Consider the following 13,293-nt stretch of genomic DNA (forward strand, 5'->3'; position numbering starts at 1 on the left):
AACTCAAGCAGTAGAGGTTCTCGAAGACCTGTTCTCCTGCCTCCCTGCCCTTCACCATGAGTCACTAGTGTGACTGCTTCCCCATAGGCCCTGACCTGTGTCTAGGGACAGGGCAGCACTCTGACTGGCTTCTGTGCTGGTGCAGGTCAACAAGCACGCATTTTCTGGTGGAAGAGACACCGTGGAGGAGCATAGGCAGTTTGGGGGCAACTGTGAAGTGGACGTGTCCTTCATGTACCTGACGTTCTTCCTTGAAGATGACGACAGGCTGGAGCAGATCAGAAAGGTGAGTCCACCCCAGCCCTGCCACCCACCCTCATGAGCCTGACAGCAGCATAGATACCAAACCTGGAACAGTGCAGAGAAGGTGAGCATGGCCCTGCCCGAGGATGGCATGAAATCCATGAAGCTTTCCATATGTAAAACAAAAACTGGGGAAGACCACTCAGATTTTTAACCACATGGGAAGAACCCTTGAGTAGTTCACAAAAGTAAGAGCATAAAGAGATTTGTCTTTCTTGTCAGGGGAGAAATGTAGGTGAACCACATGCCCGAAGATTGTTTAGGTGTCTGTGGTCCCAGGACAGCTCTCAGTGAGCTGGTGAGGACAAGCGGAGGCTTGGTCTTGGAGTTTTTTCCAAGGAAATACTATAGAATAGTGTTGACAGAGGTTTTCATCACGCCCGGTCCCAGCGTTCAGTCCCAAAGAAACACACAGAGGCCTACATTAGTTATAAACTGGTCCTGTTAGCTCAGGCTCCTTAATAACTCTTACATCCCACATTAACCCATAATGCTTGTCTGTGATAGCCACATGACTTGGTACCTTTTATCAGTGAGGCATTCTCATCTTGTGCCCTCTGTGTCTGGATGAAGACTGCCGACTGGGACTTCCTCTTCTCAGAATTCTCCTGTTCTGGTCACCCTGCCAATACTTCCTTCCTGGCTACTGGCCAGTCGGCATTTTATTAAATTAATACAAGTGACAAATCTTTATAGGGTATAAGACCATTGTCCCATAGCAGAATAGGAAACAGCTTTTCATACAAAAACACTAGCAGTAAAAAGTTACAAATACGCGCATGCAGCCAGGAGACCAGGTGAGAACTGTTGCAGGCACACTGCACTATTGTGTGGGTGTCTTTGGTTGTTACTGTTTAAGACAGAATCTCACTGTGTAGCCCTGGGACTCCCTATATAGACCAGGCTTACACTGAACTTATGACAATCCTCCTGCCTCAGCCACCTGAGTGCCGGGGCTATAGAAATAGTTAAAGGGTTTCAGTGACACTGCCAAGGACAGTGAAAGGACGGCAGTGAGAAGAGAGCTGCATGACAGTCACCAGAAAGTTCTCGGAGGAAATATGCCAGTCACTGTTAGTGGCTGGTGCTGGGCTGTGGAACTGAAGGGGATTTTCCCGACTTGCTGCCACCTAGGTTATGGGTCTGTTTTGTCTGCTTTAAGAGTGGCACAGTCGGGAAGGAAAGTGTCAGGGGCATGGAGCTTTCGCCAGGAGCCGAGTCAGCTCCCTTTTCTCTTATGAGTGACAAAGTGGATTCTGAGTACAGTCTCTACTCCTGCTCCTCCACCTGTAGCCATCCTTTCTGTGTCTCATTAGGAAACAAACAGGCATCTACAGCTAATAGGAAATATTATAAGGTAACATAAAAACTAACACATCAGAATTAGACATAACAACCAAAGGAAAAGAGCCCAAGGCACAAGAAACAGACATTTAATGTCCTGTAAGACCCAGGTTACTGTAACACTTTAGGCATAGCTCCTAAAGGAACATAAGCTGAACTAGAGCTCAGGTGGGGAGGGCTCGGACACTAAGCCACTGCTCACAGCATCCCCTTCCTGGCAGGATTACACCAGTGGAGCCATGCTCACTGGGGAGCTCAAGAAGACACTCATAGACGTCCTTCAGCCTCTGGTGGCCGAGCACCAGGCCCGACGCAAGGCGGTCACCGAGGAAATGGTGAAGGAGTTCATGACTCCCCGGCAGCTGTCCTTCCACTTTCAGTAATGCTTCTCTTCTGTGTGCATATAAAGACAAAAATCTATCAATAATCCCAGCCCCTCCAATCAAGTCACACTCCCAGTAGGTTTCTGTCACGTGGTAATTCCTGGACCTGGGTCTCTACACCCTTGAGCATTCTGGATGCTGTTTCTTCTGTGATGTCTCTCCGCCTGTTGTCTGCTGAGGATGATCAGGTGCTGCTAATGCTGTGTGGTCACATAGAAACCCAGCCAAGAATCTCTCCCACAAAGAGCCCAGGTGTAGCACCTCTGTACCCCACAGAGGACGGTCCATCTAACACCCTAGGGTTCCAGATAAATTCCCAAAATCTGTTAGTTTTCTTTTTAAGTATATGTGCTATGCATGGTGGTGCACGCCTTATAATCTCTGTATTCAGGAGGCAAAGGCACAAGTTCTGGACCAGCCAGGGCTACCTAGCAAGAGCGTGTCATGATTTGTGTTTGATTCTGAGTCTATGGAGTCAGAATGTCATTATTGTAAAACTAAAAACTGCTGTGAAAAAAACCGATGAGGAGACTTTTAGTGGGCAAAAGATGCTGTGCTTGAGCCCATACCAACTATATATACATAGATATATTTATACATTTGCATATAATATATATATACTGACTAGAAAGTGATCACCTTTGTCCTGTAGATGTAGCTCAGCAGTAGAGCACTCGCCTAGCGTGCATGATGCCCTAGGTCCAGTCTTCAACACCACAATGGAGGCGGGGGGGGGGGGGCAGGAATCCTTCAGCTCTAAAGCTGCTTTTAACACTGGTTATGGACCAGGCTGGACCATTTCTATTAACCTGTGTCTTGTGGGTGAAACTTCAGGCTGAGGTAACTAAACTCCAGATCACACGTGTTGTCCACTCCAGAATCATGCTTGTTGCCCTTAGTGTACTAACTTTTCTACAAATGGCCCAGCCTCCACTTTTTAAAGCCCAGCGGTGACTTCTCCTGACCATCAGACTCTAAGGACAGCCTGTTGCTTTTGCAGATGCTTTTGTTTTGACACTTGACTGAAGTGGAGGGCAGCACAGAACAGTGTGCTGGCTGTGCCCTGGGCCGGTGGACCATAGCTAGACAGGAAAGAACAACAGCCGTCCAGGCCCTGGCATTCTCCTTCCAGGCTGGCCCTGTTTGAGCTACCACTCAGAGTCTTGGCAAAGCAGAAGCTGTATCTCAGGGAAAGCCCCTGGTTGGACGTGTCTGTCCTCGCTGAAGGCACAGAGGCCACTCTTGAATGTTCTGTCCTTGCAAAAATAAACTTTGTTGTGCTCCTGCCTTTGTCTGTCCAAGCAGGTTTCAGAGGCACCTGCATTTACTGCCCCACGTCACACTGTTCCCATGCTGAGGCTGTAGCCATCCCCCTTGTGGGGGGAGGAGGGGGGACCCATGGTGCTTAGAGGCAGCCTCCCAGGGACTGTTTTTATGTCAGCCACTTGTCCTGAGAAGCCACCCGTCCCTGTGACTGCTTTCCCATCTTGTTTGACTTTCTAACAGCCTGAAGAGAGCATGTGTATGCTGTCCTGTCTGCAGAGGCCTGGGTGCTCAGGGAGGTTCTGAGGAGGGAAGTGTGAATTTGTTACTGAGCCGTCTGTTCTGACTTAGTATTGAGAGCACTAAGGTTCATACCCTGGGACGTTTTTGGGTCAGCCCATGCGAGTCAGAGTATGGCTTGAAGTTCATGCCGGCTCCTCTCGAGGCCCTGTCCCACTGGACAGCCACACTTCCCAAGCTAGCACGTCCCCTGGCCAGAGTTGGTGAAGCAGATGCAGAGCACTGCCCTGCGCTGTCTCTGATCCGGAGTGACTAGTGTCACTTATACTGCCATTGTACCCATGGGACATAGAGCTGCAGAGGAGGGAGCGGGAGCAGCTCCTGTCTGCTGTCTTTGCCCAGCCAGAGCATCTGACGGCCTAGCTAGGATCCTGGTCCCAGGGAGGAGTGGGCACCCAGGCCAGCCCCTTCTTCCCACTGACTGACCACAACTTTGAGAGAGTCACATGACTCCTTGGGAACTCCGTCTCCGTGTAAGACAACACTGAGGTGATACCCAGAGCTGCTGCTAGGTGTGAGGGTAGAATAGCTGCGGGGCTTCAACACCACTGCCACTTTTGCTGAAAACCAGTGGATTCTTGAAGCTCCCTGAGAGAAAGGGGCAGCCTGGGGATGGTGTCTAATACCAAATGGTCCAGAGACTTCCCAGGAAGAACAGCCTTCACTCTGAATGGTATCCTCAGCACACAGATGCAGGTGACAGCTCCCATCTAGAGCAGTTTGTGCAGAGGTGAACAGGCCTTGGTGAAACTCTCCAGAGCTGCGCTGTTAGCCCTTCTCCTGGGCCCAAGGGTCTGTAGTCAGCACAGTCTGTGGGAGCTCTCAAGGGGCAGCTTTTAGCTCTCCCTGAAACGCTCAGCTACAGCCTTGGTTTTTCTGGAAGTGGCCCTGTGGGAGACCAGCTCTTCCCCAGTGTGTTATCAGGAGCAGCAGGAGTGAGGCCAGTGATGGTGACTTCTGCCTAGAATCCCTGCACTGGGGAGGCCGAGCAGGCAGACAAAGAGAATTTGAGGCCAGCCAGGGCTATATAGTGAGTTCTAAGCTCTTTCTGCTGAGTCAGTTCCCTCGCCAATGGCAGCCTGGACACTGGCCTGGGACAACAGATCAGTAATTGGGGATCAGCGAGAACCATAACATCTACCTGCCCTGAACCATGTGAACATGGAACTTCAGAACCGAGAGTGTGCTGTCCGAGCTCGCCTCCCACAGGAGAGGAGGTGACATCCCAGGTGTGGTGTCACACCTTTAACCCCAGCATTTGGGAGGCAGAAGCAGGCAGATCTCTGAGTTTGAGACCAGTCAAGACTACATAGTGAGACCCTGTCTCAAAAAAAAAAACTTTAAAAAAAGAAAAAAAGAGTGGTACCGGTCGCCACTCACGACAGAGTTGGTAAATTATTGGGCCCCTTCATTGGTTGTCCTTTTCCAGGCGCTGACCCAGAATGTCCCAGCATCTTGACCTCTCTAAACTAGGTGAACTTTCAAGTTCAGAAACTAAAACGAAAAGGACTTCAGGATTGCAATTCAAGAGGCATATGGAGTGCTAAGTCATTGTTGAAGAATGCAAGCAAAGGGGGGCAAGCACACAAACAGCTCTCAGATCTGCTCAAAGTAACTGAAATGGCTTGAAGAGAAACTGTAACTGAAAGCGGAGGAGAACCCAAAGGCTGGAGGACTACGTGTGGCAAATAAGGGGAAGAGGACATTCGAAAAGTCCACAGCGGCTGTGTGTGTGCCCCTTCTAGGTGCCTGCAGAGGGTGTCTGGGCCAGCTCTCCCTCGCGCTGCAGCTGGAGCCGTGCTGAAGCCCTGTCCCTCCAGAACCCTCCCAGCCCCACCTGGACGCTCTGGCTTTTGTCATAACCAGGGCCTTACTGCAAAGCTAGTTCCCCTGTTCATCAGAGGCTGAGAAGTCCTGGGCAGCTCCCAGTTTTAAGATGGGACAGATAAGCAACCAGCAGCCAGCTGGCTAGGCTCCATGGGAGGAGCCCAGAGTATCTCTTCCGGGAGGAGGGGAGGCCCCAGAGATGACATCAGGCAGTAGGAGGTCTTGCAGGCAAGGGCCCTGGGTGCTGAAGGGCCTGCGTGACAAGGGCAGACACAGAAACAGATTCTGCACCTTCTAGAAACTGAAGTTGTAATTGGATAAGAACAACTGGAGACCATTTGGTGCGTGCATGGCTAGGCCTGGCATCTGAACCTGCCCAGCTGAGGCGGGTATCAGCCAGCTCTAACACAGGTCTTCTGTGAAGATCCAGTGGGCTCACACTGCTGCCAGCTTCACTCCCAGCGACCCCCATCACCAGAAGCCACAGGGTCTCCGGAAAGGGAGGCCTCAAGCACGAGCGAGCGAATCCCATGTGTGCCTAAGAGCAGACACTAGCCTCCTCCCCTCCCATCCAAGCCACTGGCCCATAAAACCTTTGTAAGGGACCCCGCACTTTCCCACCCTGTCTCAGTGCTCTCGGTGTTTGGCCTGGAAATGACAGAGACGACAAACTACACAGCCCCGAAGTAAAGACTGAAGGTTTCCCCAGGGACCCCTACATAACAGGCACCTGGCTACCCACATAAGAACTCTAGTCCGTCTTAGCCCGAGCTAAGCCCGGGCTTCATAGCACCCCTCCCTCCATGAGCTGACAGGTTTCACGGCACCCCAGGTGAACACAAGGTTGGAGGACCAGCACCGCACAGATCACAGAGCAACACTGCTGAGCAACCTCAGAAACATTTATTGACCCAGGTTTCAGGGTCTTCATGTGGCAAGTGGTGTGAATATACATACTCAGTGAAGCCCCACACCAGTTCCTCGGCCAACGAGGACTGTGGGCCCTCTTGGACAGCCTGGGACAGGGAACAAGCCCAGCCTGTAGCCAGATGGCTCAGCTTGCTATCTGGTCCCTCACTTGTCCCTTAAGGGAAGAGCGTGAATCGGAAGATGAGTGGAACTGGGCTTGGTGAGGGAATGCTCTGAGGTCATGGTGTGGACAAGGGAGGACACTCAGGAATGAACCGTTGCTCGGTGACAAATGGCTCCAAGTGGCACATCCTCATCGAGGAGACCCACACAGCCTTGGCTTGTGACCCCCAAGCAGATCGACCCCCTGACTTTGCGAGCAGCCGCTGGGCAGGCCAAGCTCAGGCCTCACCTCAGTCACTGTGCACAAGCCCTCTGCTGTTCCAGTGACAGCCCTGTGGGGTCCTGAACCCACCCATGCTCCCCCTGGCCTCCAGAGGCTGTGAGCCGGCTGCTGCTGACTGGTGACCCTATGTGAACAATCTCTGAGTGAGCCGCAGCACAGCCTCATAGGCCACGAAGACCACCATATTGACAGGAAAGGCACGGCAGCAGTTGAGCGTCAACCCTTTGAAGAGCACCCTGGGGCCCTCCTCCCGCACGCTGGTCACCACACAGTGCAGGAGGCCCCGGTAGCGCTGCTGGCCCTGCCCGTCTGCCTGCAGGCGTGACTTGATCACATCCATAGGGGTGGCCACGGCCCAGGCCAGGACACCAGCGCATCCTCCAGCTACCAGTACACCTAGGACATCTGCAAGAGACACCGTGAACATGCCTTATTGCAAGCTCCTCAGAGACGGGACCCAGCCAGGACAGCTCACTAACACTGAGTCAAGATACACCCCTCTGTCACAACGTCACTGTGTGGCCTTAGACAGGCACACACCTCAGAAACCATTGAAAAATAAGGCAAAGATGCTAAGCTTGATTCAGTGTTGGTGAGCTAGCTGCACTGTGCACAGATGCCTCTCCCAGCCCCCATCCCACTGGGCCAACTCCACTGGTTCTGCCTGTCACTCACCTGGCTGGCTATGGCCAGCAGGGGTGAGCCACTCACAGAGCATGGCATAAGAGAGGAAGTAGGTGGCAAAAGAGTGGCCTTCCCGAAGGAGCAGAGCTGAGCTGCCCTTGTAGAGCCCCCGAAGCCCCTCTTCACGGGCCACTGTGACTAAGCAGTGCAGCGGCCCACGATACTTGGGATTTGGTTCCAGACATGCATTGGGAGCAGGACACAAAGCAGGAGCCACTGATGTGCAGGAGGCTGAGGGCCGCCGCTGCTGTGTCTGAGCCTGGGCCTGTGTCTGCAGGCGGACCTTGGTCACCTCCGTGGGTGACGTCAAGAACACCTGGGATAGAGAGGAAGCAAGGTTAGGACATGCCTACAGCCTAACCGTCAGCTCTAAGACCCAGTGCTGAGAGCCCAGATCCCAAGAAGCTGCAAGCTGGTCCCAGGGTTTTGATAGTGCTGGGTTGAAAGCCAGCTCAGCCCGATGAAGGCTGAAACCAAGGTCTCCTGCATCAGAGAGTCCTGGCTTGACACCTATCTGGTGCTAAGTAAATGTGACTAGTTCAAGAGGATAATCAACACGCTTGTTTGCGCTGTAGTCATATTGCTAAAAGCAGGGCATGGTGGTCACAGCGGGACTCAGATGGACCAGGCTGCACTGGGGTCTTTATACCTCTGGTCTGCCCTAATTCTCCTCACACCTCTTGCAGATCAGAGGCTGACTAGGCTCATTGGCCTTTGGTGTCTGCACTGCGTACTGGATCCAACACTTAGCCCCTCAGCCTGTGGAAGCTCTGATTAAGTAAGGACTGAGTGGTTTACCCATGCTCCATCCTGACCTATGAAAGACCTCAGCTGCATTTGCAGCCCTTGTTCCCATCTGTAGTGTCTGATGCTCCATCTCCACTGAAGATGAAGGATGCCAGGTGTCCATGGTAACACTAGATGGTGCTCAGGCATTTGTTGGATACCCTGAAGATGGAGCCCTCCCAGCTGAGAAATCACAAGCACCTGAGTGCTCTCTCTGTGGCTCCCCACACCCTGACAGGGAGGTTCTTTATGGTCATTTCCTCCTCACCACTGGAGCATTCTGGGAGGGACACCAAAAGGAGCCTAGCCCATCCCAGGCAGGATACTAGTTCCTCACCACAGTCCTTATGCCCTGTAGGTTCTAGCTTCCCAGGGCCTGAGTTTTGACACCTGCTGGGAGGTAAGATTCAAGCTCCCTGGTTATCTCTGGTGCCCTTCCACCCTCAACTGCCTCTACTCACCCGGACAAGGCCAGAGGCACCTCCTGAGAGTGTGATATCAGCCTTGGTGGGCTTGGCGTCAGTGCTGCCGTACCGGAAGCGGCAAATGTGAGCCAGGCAATGGTGGTAGGTGCCAAAAGATACAGACGACACCAGGGACACGGTGCACACGGGCAGTGAGAGGCCCCGGTAGAAGCCCCGCACCTGGTGGATAGGGACCAAGTAAGGACAGGACCCAAGAGAGAATGCCCTGGGGCTGGGACATCTGGGACTGACCACCATCTCCGCCTCCAGACATCACTCTTGGGATCTCAGCACTTGACTTGATGTTTGAGGGGTTGAAGACAGCTGTCTGGCCATGATGGTGGAACCAACATGGTGCTTAGCTAATCCCTGCTGCACCAAGTCCCACATCAACTTGCATAAGTGTCCGCAAGACATTCCCCTGGATAAGCTCCTCCCTGACCTTCAGAATCTCAGGTTTCCCTGTGTCCCATCCCTGAAAGACAAGGGACTTAGTTCTGTATCAAATAGGGTTCCCAGTGCTCTGACTTTGGGACTCAGAGGGGATCCCAGGGCTGGGCACAGCCATACCTGTTTGGAGGGCCTAGGAGATAGGGCTCTAGGGGAAGGGCATCACTAGCAAGTCCCAGTCCCTGATGCCACCCCACCATCAGGCCCCAGTCCTACCCGCTCTTGAGAGTACGTGTCCCGGATGCAGTGCCAAATGCTGGTATACTTGGCCTCAGTCTGGATCCGGACCTATGGGAAAGAGATAAGGCTTCAGGAAGGGCTGGCTCTAGGCCTGGGACAAAGCCAGTAGAAGACGAGGTTCAGCCCCTTGACTGTCAGGCATGCTGCTGTAGACTGAGTAGGGACAGTGAACACCTTTTAGAATGAGACCTCTGAGGCACAGGGTGAGAAACTGACAGTCCCAAGGGCCCTAGGGAAGCATTGACGGGATTGGTAGGAGAGGACTAGGTCCTGTTAGCATTCTAATTGAGGGCCAGAGCTAGATACAGAGATACTTAGTAAGCTAAACCAAGGTAATCTAAACCTTGCTGTACCTTCACTGTATCCAGAGGGTAGCCCACAGCAACACCGCAGACTCCTGCAAGGCAATCAGAGGACCCAGTGAGGCAGTAGGAGATGCCCTGTCAGCAGTGAGAGCCCACCCATCCTGAGGGATGGGAGAAGGGGCCTCAAGCAAGCCCCCCTCTCCCACCTCCAGCTGACCCTACCTGGGCTCTGTATGAGAAACCGAGGCTCTGTGTGCACCTGCCAAGCTTGCTGGATATCTCCCAACCCCTCTCCTGGCCCAACAGTGCCTATTCCCATTGCCCAGGCCAAGGACATTCCTCAGCCTCCCCTCTGACATCACCTTTTAGGAGAACGCCTGGTTCCACTCTGGCTGCCCTGTCTCTAAGCCAGGCAAACTTTGCCCTCAAGCCTGTGCAGGGTTTGCGTGGGAGTCAGGCAGACAGCCACACTTTACAGGGATGGGGGAGGGGCATGTTCTGAGTAAAGGCCAGCTGAGCAGCCCCAACCCCCACCCAGGTCCCTGAACCACAGGTGTGCAGGGGACAGAATGCGCACTGCTGCCGTGATCTGGACAGACTTCCCCAGGGGCCCACGAGTGAGAGTGGCAGAGCCCATAGGACGTCTTTAAGTCACCGTGGTCACGTTTTGGAGGGGACTATGAAATCGCAACCCCTTGCTTTTCGACTTCCTGGCCAAGAGAACGCCCTACCTTTGTCCTCTCCAAGCAACGAGGCCACCTGGTGGTCACAGCTTTGGGAACTGCCCCCTGAGGAACCACTCCTCTGCCTGAGGGGATTAACTGAAGATTGCGGACAGCTGCCAGCCCACCTTGCAGAGGGGCCTGTAGTGCCCACCCTGGCTTTGGACCAAGAGAGCCACACTGCCCTCCTAGCCCGGCCACTCCAGCTCTGGGGCCTCCACAGCCTTGAAGGTCAGCAGAGCCTTAAAGAAGTTGAGGAGCCAATCAGGCAGGGCCTTCGGCTTGCTAACCCCAGCAAGGATGCTAATAACACCATGAAGGATGACAAGGCCCATGGGGTGGTGTCCTGGGATGCATTAGAATAGAAGAATGAATGCCTGGGAGGGGACAGGGAGGTATAAAGCAAGTGCCTGGCAGGACACTCACATAGAATAGTTTTCTATGTCTCTCAAAGCCCTCACCAACTCCTATCAATCCCTCAAAGCCCTCCTCTCTTACATCTTCCTACTATGCTTTTGGTTGCTTCTGCCTGGAAGCATGTTGATCAGAACTTGTGTCCCATGGCCTTGCTGCTATGCCCCACCTGCCATGGCCACCTCTACACCTAGAGTTCTTAAAGGAAAGGCTTGGGTCTGAGTCCCTGGGACCCAGGACCCAGCACAGGGCAAAGACTCCTCACTAGGGCCTGTCCTGTGGCTATGAGGAGGGCATGACCTGTGACGCTAACGTTCAGAGGAGCAGCCAGCCTTGGCAGAGCGTAGGTCAAGACCCCAGGCAGCCCAGACAGGGCCAGGACTCAGTCCTCCCCAAGGCTGGTGCTGTCTATCCTCTCAGGCCCCAGGCTGTTCCCAGCAGTGAGAAAGCCTCCCATGGCTCTTTCACAAGAGCTGCGGGGCCAAGGGTGCCTCACTCAAAATAGCTGCCCAGCCTGAGGATCGATGGCCCGTGGAGTCCCTGTGGGCAGCCACCTTTCCCCTCTGTTGTCTCGCCCCAGGAAGGAAACGGTTTTATCCACAGATGGGCTAGATGTTGGTAGGCCCCAGGGGATCAGAGAAACCATCCATCCGGGCCTGCTCTATGCCTTGTTCCCGCTGCTGCAGCAGAATTCCTGGGTACACTGCTCCTCCCTGGAGTCTTCAGTCCTCCCACATGATAGAATCGCCCACACCAAGGACCCCAGCCATCTTCTAACCCCACAGGGACATTCCTGTTCCCAAGCCAGGGATTCCTAGCCTGCCTCAGCATCCTGCCGGAGCTTCAAGGCCTTCCCCCTTTGGCACCCATAGTCCATGCCAGGGGTCTGCTTGAATACCAACCGCCTATGGCTCCCTCCCACTTACCACACACACAAAAGCACCATCCCCAGCTATTCCCAACCCCTGCACCCCTCCATCCCTGGCTCGTACCTCCAATGGCCCCAGCAACAAAATCCATGGACAGCGTGGAAAATGGGAAGAGCTTTGGTCTCTCGGTCTTTGCCACAATGGCCAGCTCCTACCAATTCTGCAGGTCTTAAATACCTGTGAGCAGAGGCGGAGACATGGCTATTTTGATGCCACATTCAAACACCCCACAAGGATCCTGGTGCCAATGACCTCAGCATCAGGAAAGCATGTGAGAGGTCATGGGAGGTGGCCAACCCCATAGGCCTGCCTCTATTTCCGAATTCAAACTATGCCTGGCTTCTTTCTGACTGCTTAGAGTGACTGTATAAACAGTGATCCCTCGTATGTGTACCCCACTTTACAGTTTACCTCCAGTCCTGAAAGGGAAGGGACTAATCCTGGAGCCACCAAGACCCCAAAGGGGAGTTGCCTGAGGCAGTCACTATCTTAGAGCCATCCTATCTGATAGCCAGTCCTTGAAGGGACTGCAACCTTGTCTGATTGAACAGCATAGCTAGTTCCATTCAGAGGCTCAGAGACCCAGGCTGCAGCCCTACAAAGTGACCTGGAGGGCACCCTCGGGGCCAGAGAGTCGCAGAGTGGCAAGAAGGGGCGTGTTTGTGAACATTTAGCAGTTCTATCTGGATGGCCCTCAGGGTAGGGCAGCCACATATCCACCTGTTTTCCTATTATTTGTACACTGTCCTTGAACAGGCTAGTTTCAAACTAAGGATGACCCCTCACCCCGACAGTTTGTCTGCTTTTAGGCAAGTAGGCGGTGCTAGCTAGCTGCCACGGCAGAGGGCAGAGGGCAGAGTGGGGGACAGAGGGAGACTGGAAGTAGCCTGGCCAAGGTCAACCTTGATGGCCTTCCTTGTAGAGGGACGTGGCTCAGCATCCGCTTAGAAGTTGACTGCCTGCCTTCAGATCCCAACCCTGCCACTTGACTTTGAGACAAGGCCTTTGGCCTTCCTCTGCCCACACTTTTGCACCCACAAAATTTGTGATCACACAGAGCAAACTCCAGCTGTGTTCCTGTAGAACTGCCAGCCAAATTCATTAATAGAAGCAGAAGGTCTAGAAGGAGGGATGCATCTGCTCTGGAGAGGCAGCTGGGCCAGATGTTACACTCAAGACGCTAGGACCTTGGTTAATGAGGGAGCCTAAAACACACTTTCTACCTGAGAGGACAGGGACCCTTCAGTCCCACATTGCCAGCAGAGTAGGACCATCCACCCTGACGCTGGACCCCAAGGCCCCACAGTTGTCTGGATACCTTTCTCTCTCTGGCCCACGTCCAGTCTAGCTGTCTCTCCTCCACTATCGCAGTCAGGATCATTTGCCGCTGGCCGCCTGCACTGTGTCATTATCCCTGGACAGCAGCCCACCTGTCCAGGCTCCTAGTGCGTGCAACCAACACATGCCAGGTGTCAACACAACCACCTCATCCCTGCCCTGAACACCTGATGTGCTGGCACTGACACGGAGAGCCCTAGACAGACAGGGAAAGTCCAGAGACGAT

The 13,293-nt window shown here is 53.5% G+C and overlaps 2 protein-coding genes and 1 non-coding gene across 8 annotated transcripts in view; 2 read left to right on the forward strand and 1 right to left on the reverse strand.

Moving 5' to 3' along the window:
* Positions 1-3,317, forward strand: part of Wars1 (tryptophanyl-tRNA synthetase 1) — a 30,514-nt gene extending 27,197 nt beyond the window's left edge. For all 5 annotated transcript variants that reach the window (XM_085697922.2, XM_048431286.3, XM_085697920.2 and 2 more), the window contains 2 exons: positions 146-286; positions 1,869-3,317. In XM_085697922.2, the coding sequence (XP_085554048.1) occupies positions 146-286; positions 1,869-2,030 (303 nt within the window). In that variant the 3' untranslated portion in view covers positions 2,031-3,317. The remainder of the gene's footprint in view (positions 1-145; positions 287-1,868) is intronic.
* On the forward strand, positions 321-423 carry LOC146892485 (U6 spliceosomal RNA). The gene has a single exon (XR_015004645.1). It is a non-coding gene; the product is annotated as a U6 spliceosomal RNA (small nuclear RNA).
* A 2,987-nt stretch (positions 3,318-6,304) lies between the features above and the next one.
* Positions 6,305-11,966, reverse strand: Slc25a47 (solute carrier family 25 member 47). Of its 2 annotated transcripts, none has more exons than XM_048431271.3 (6): positions 11,793-11,966; positions 9,713-9,756; positions 9,336-9,407; positions 8,667-8,849; positions 7,411-7,735; positions 6,305-7,140 (listed from the first exon to the last, which is right to left on the reverse strand). In XM_048431271.3, the coding sequence occupies exons 1-6, from the start codon at positions 11,818-11,820 to the stop codon at positions 6,860-6,862; spliced, it is 933 nt and encodes a 310-aa protein (XP_048287228.2). In that variant the 5' UTR covers positions 11,821-11,966; the 3' UTR covers positions 6,305-6,859. The 2 variants fall into 2 exon arrangements, with proteins under 2 accessions (XP_048287228.2, XP_085554050.2); XM_085697924.2 differs by lacking the exon at positions 11,793-11,966 and adding an exon at positions 9,887-10,009.
* Positions 11,967-13,293: the final 1,327 nt, after the last annotated feature.

This window comes from Myodes glareolus, chromosome 11 (assembly GCF_982192425.1).
Source record: "Myodes glareolus chromosome 11, mMyoGla1.1, whole genome shotgun sequence".
Classification (NCBI taxonomy): Eukaryota; Metazoa; Chordata; class Mammalia; order Rodentia; family Cricetidae; genus Myodes; species Myodes glareolus.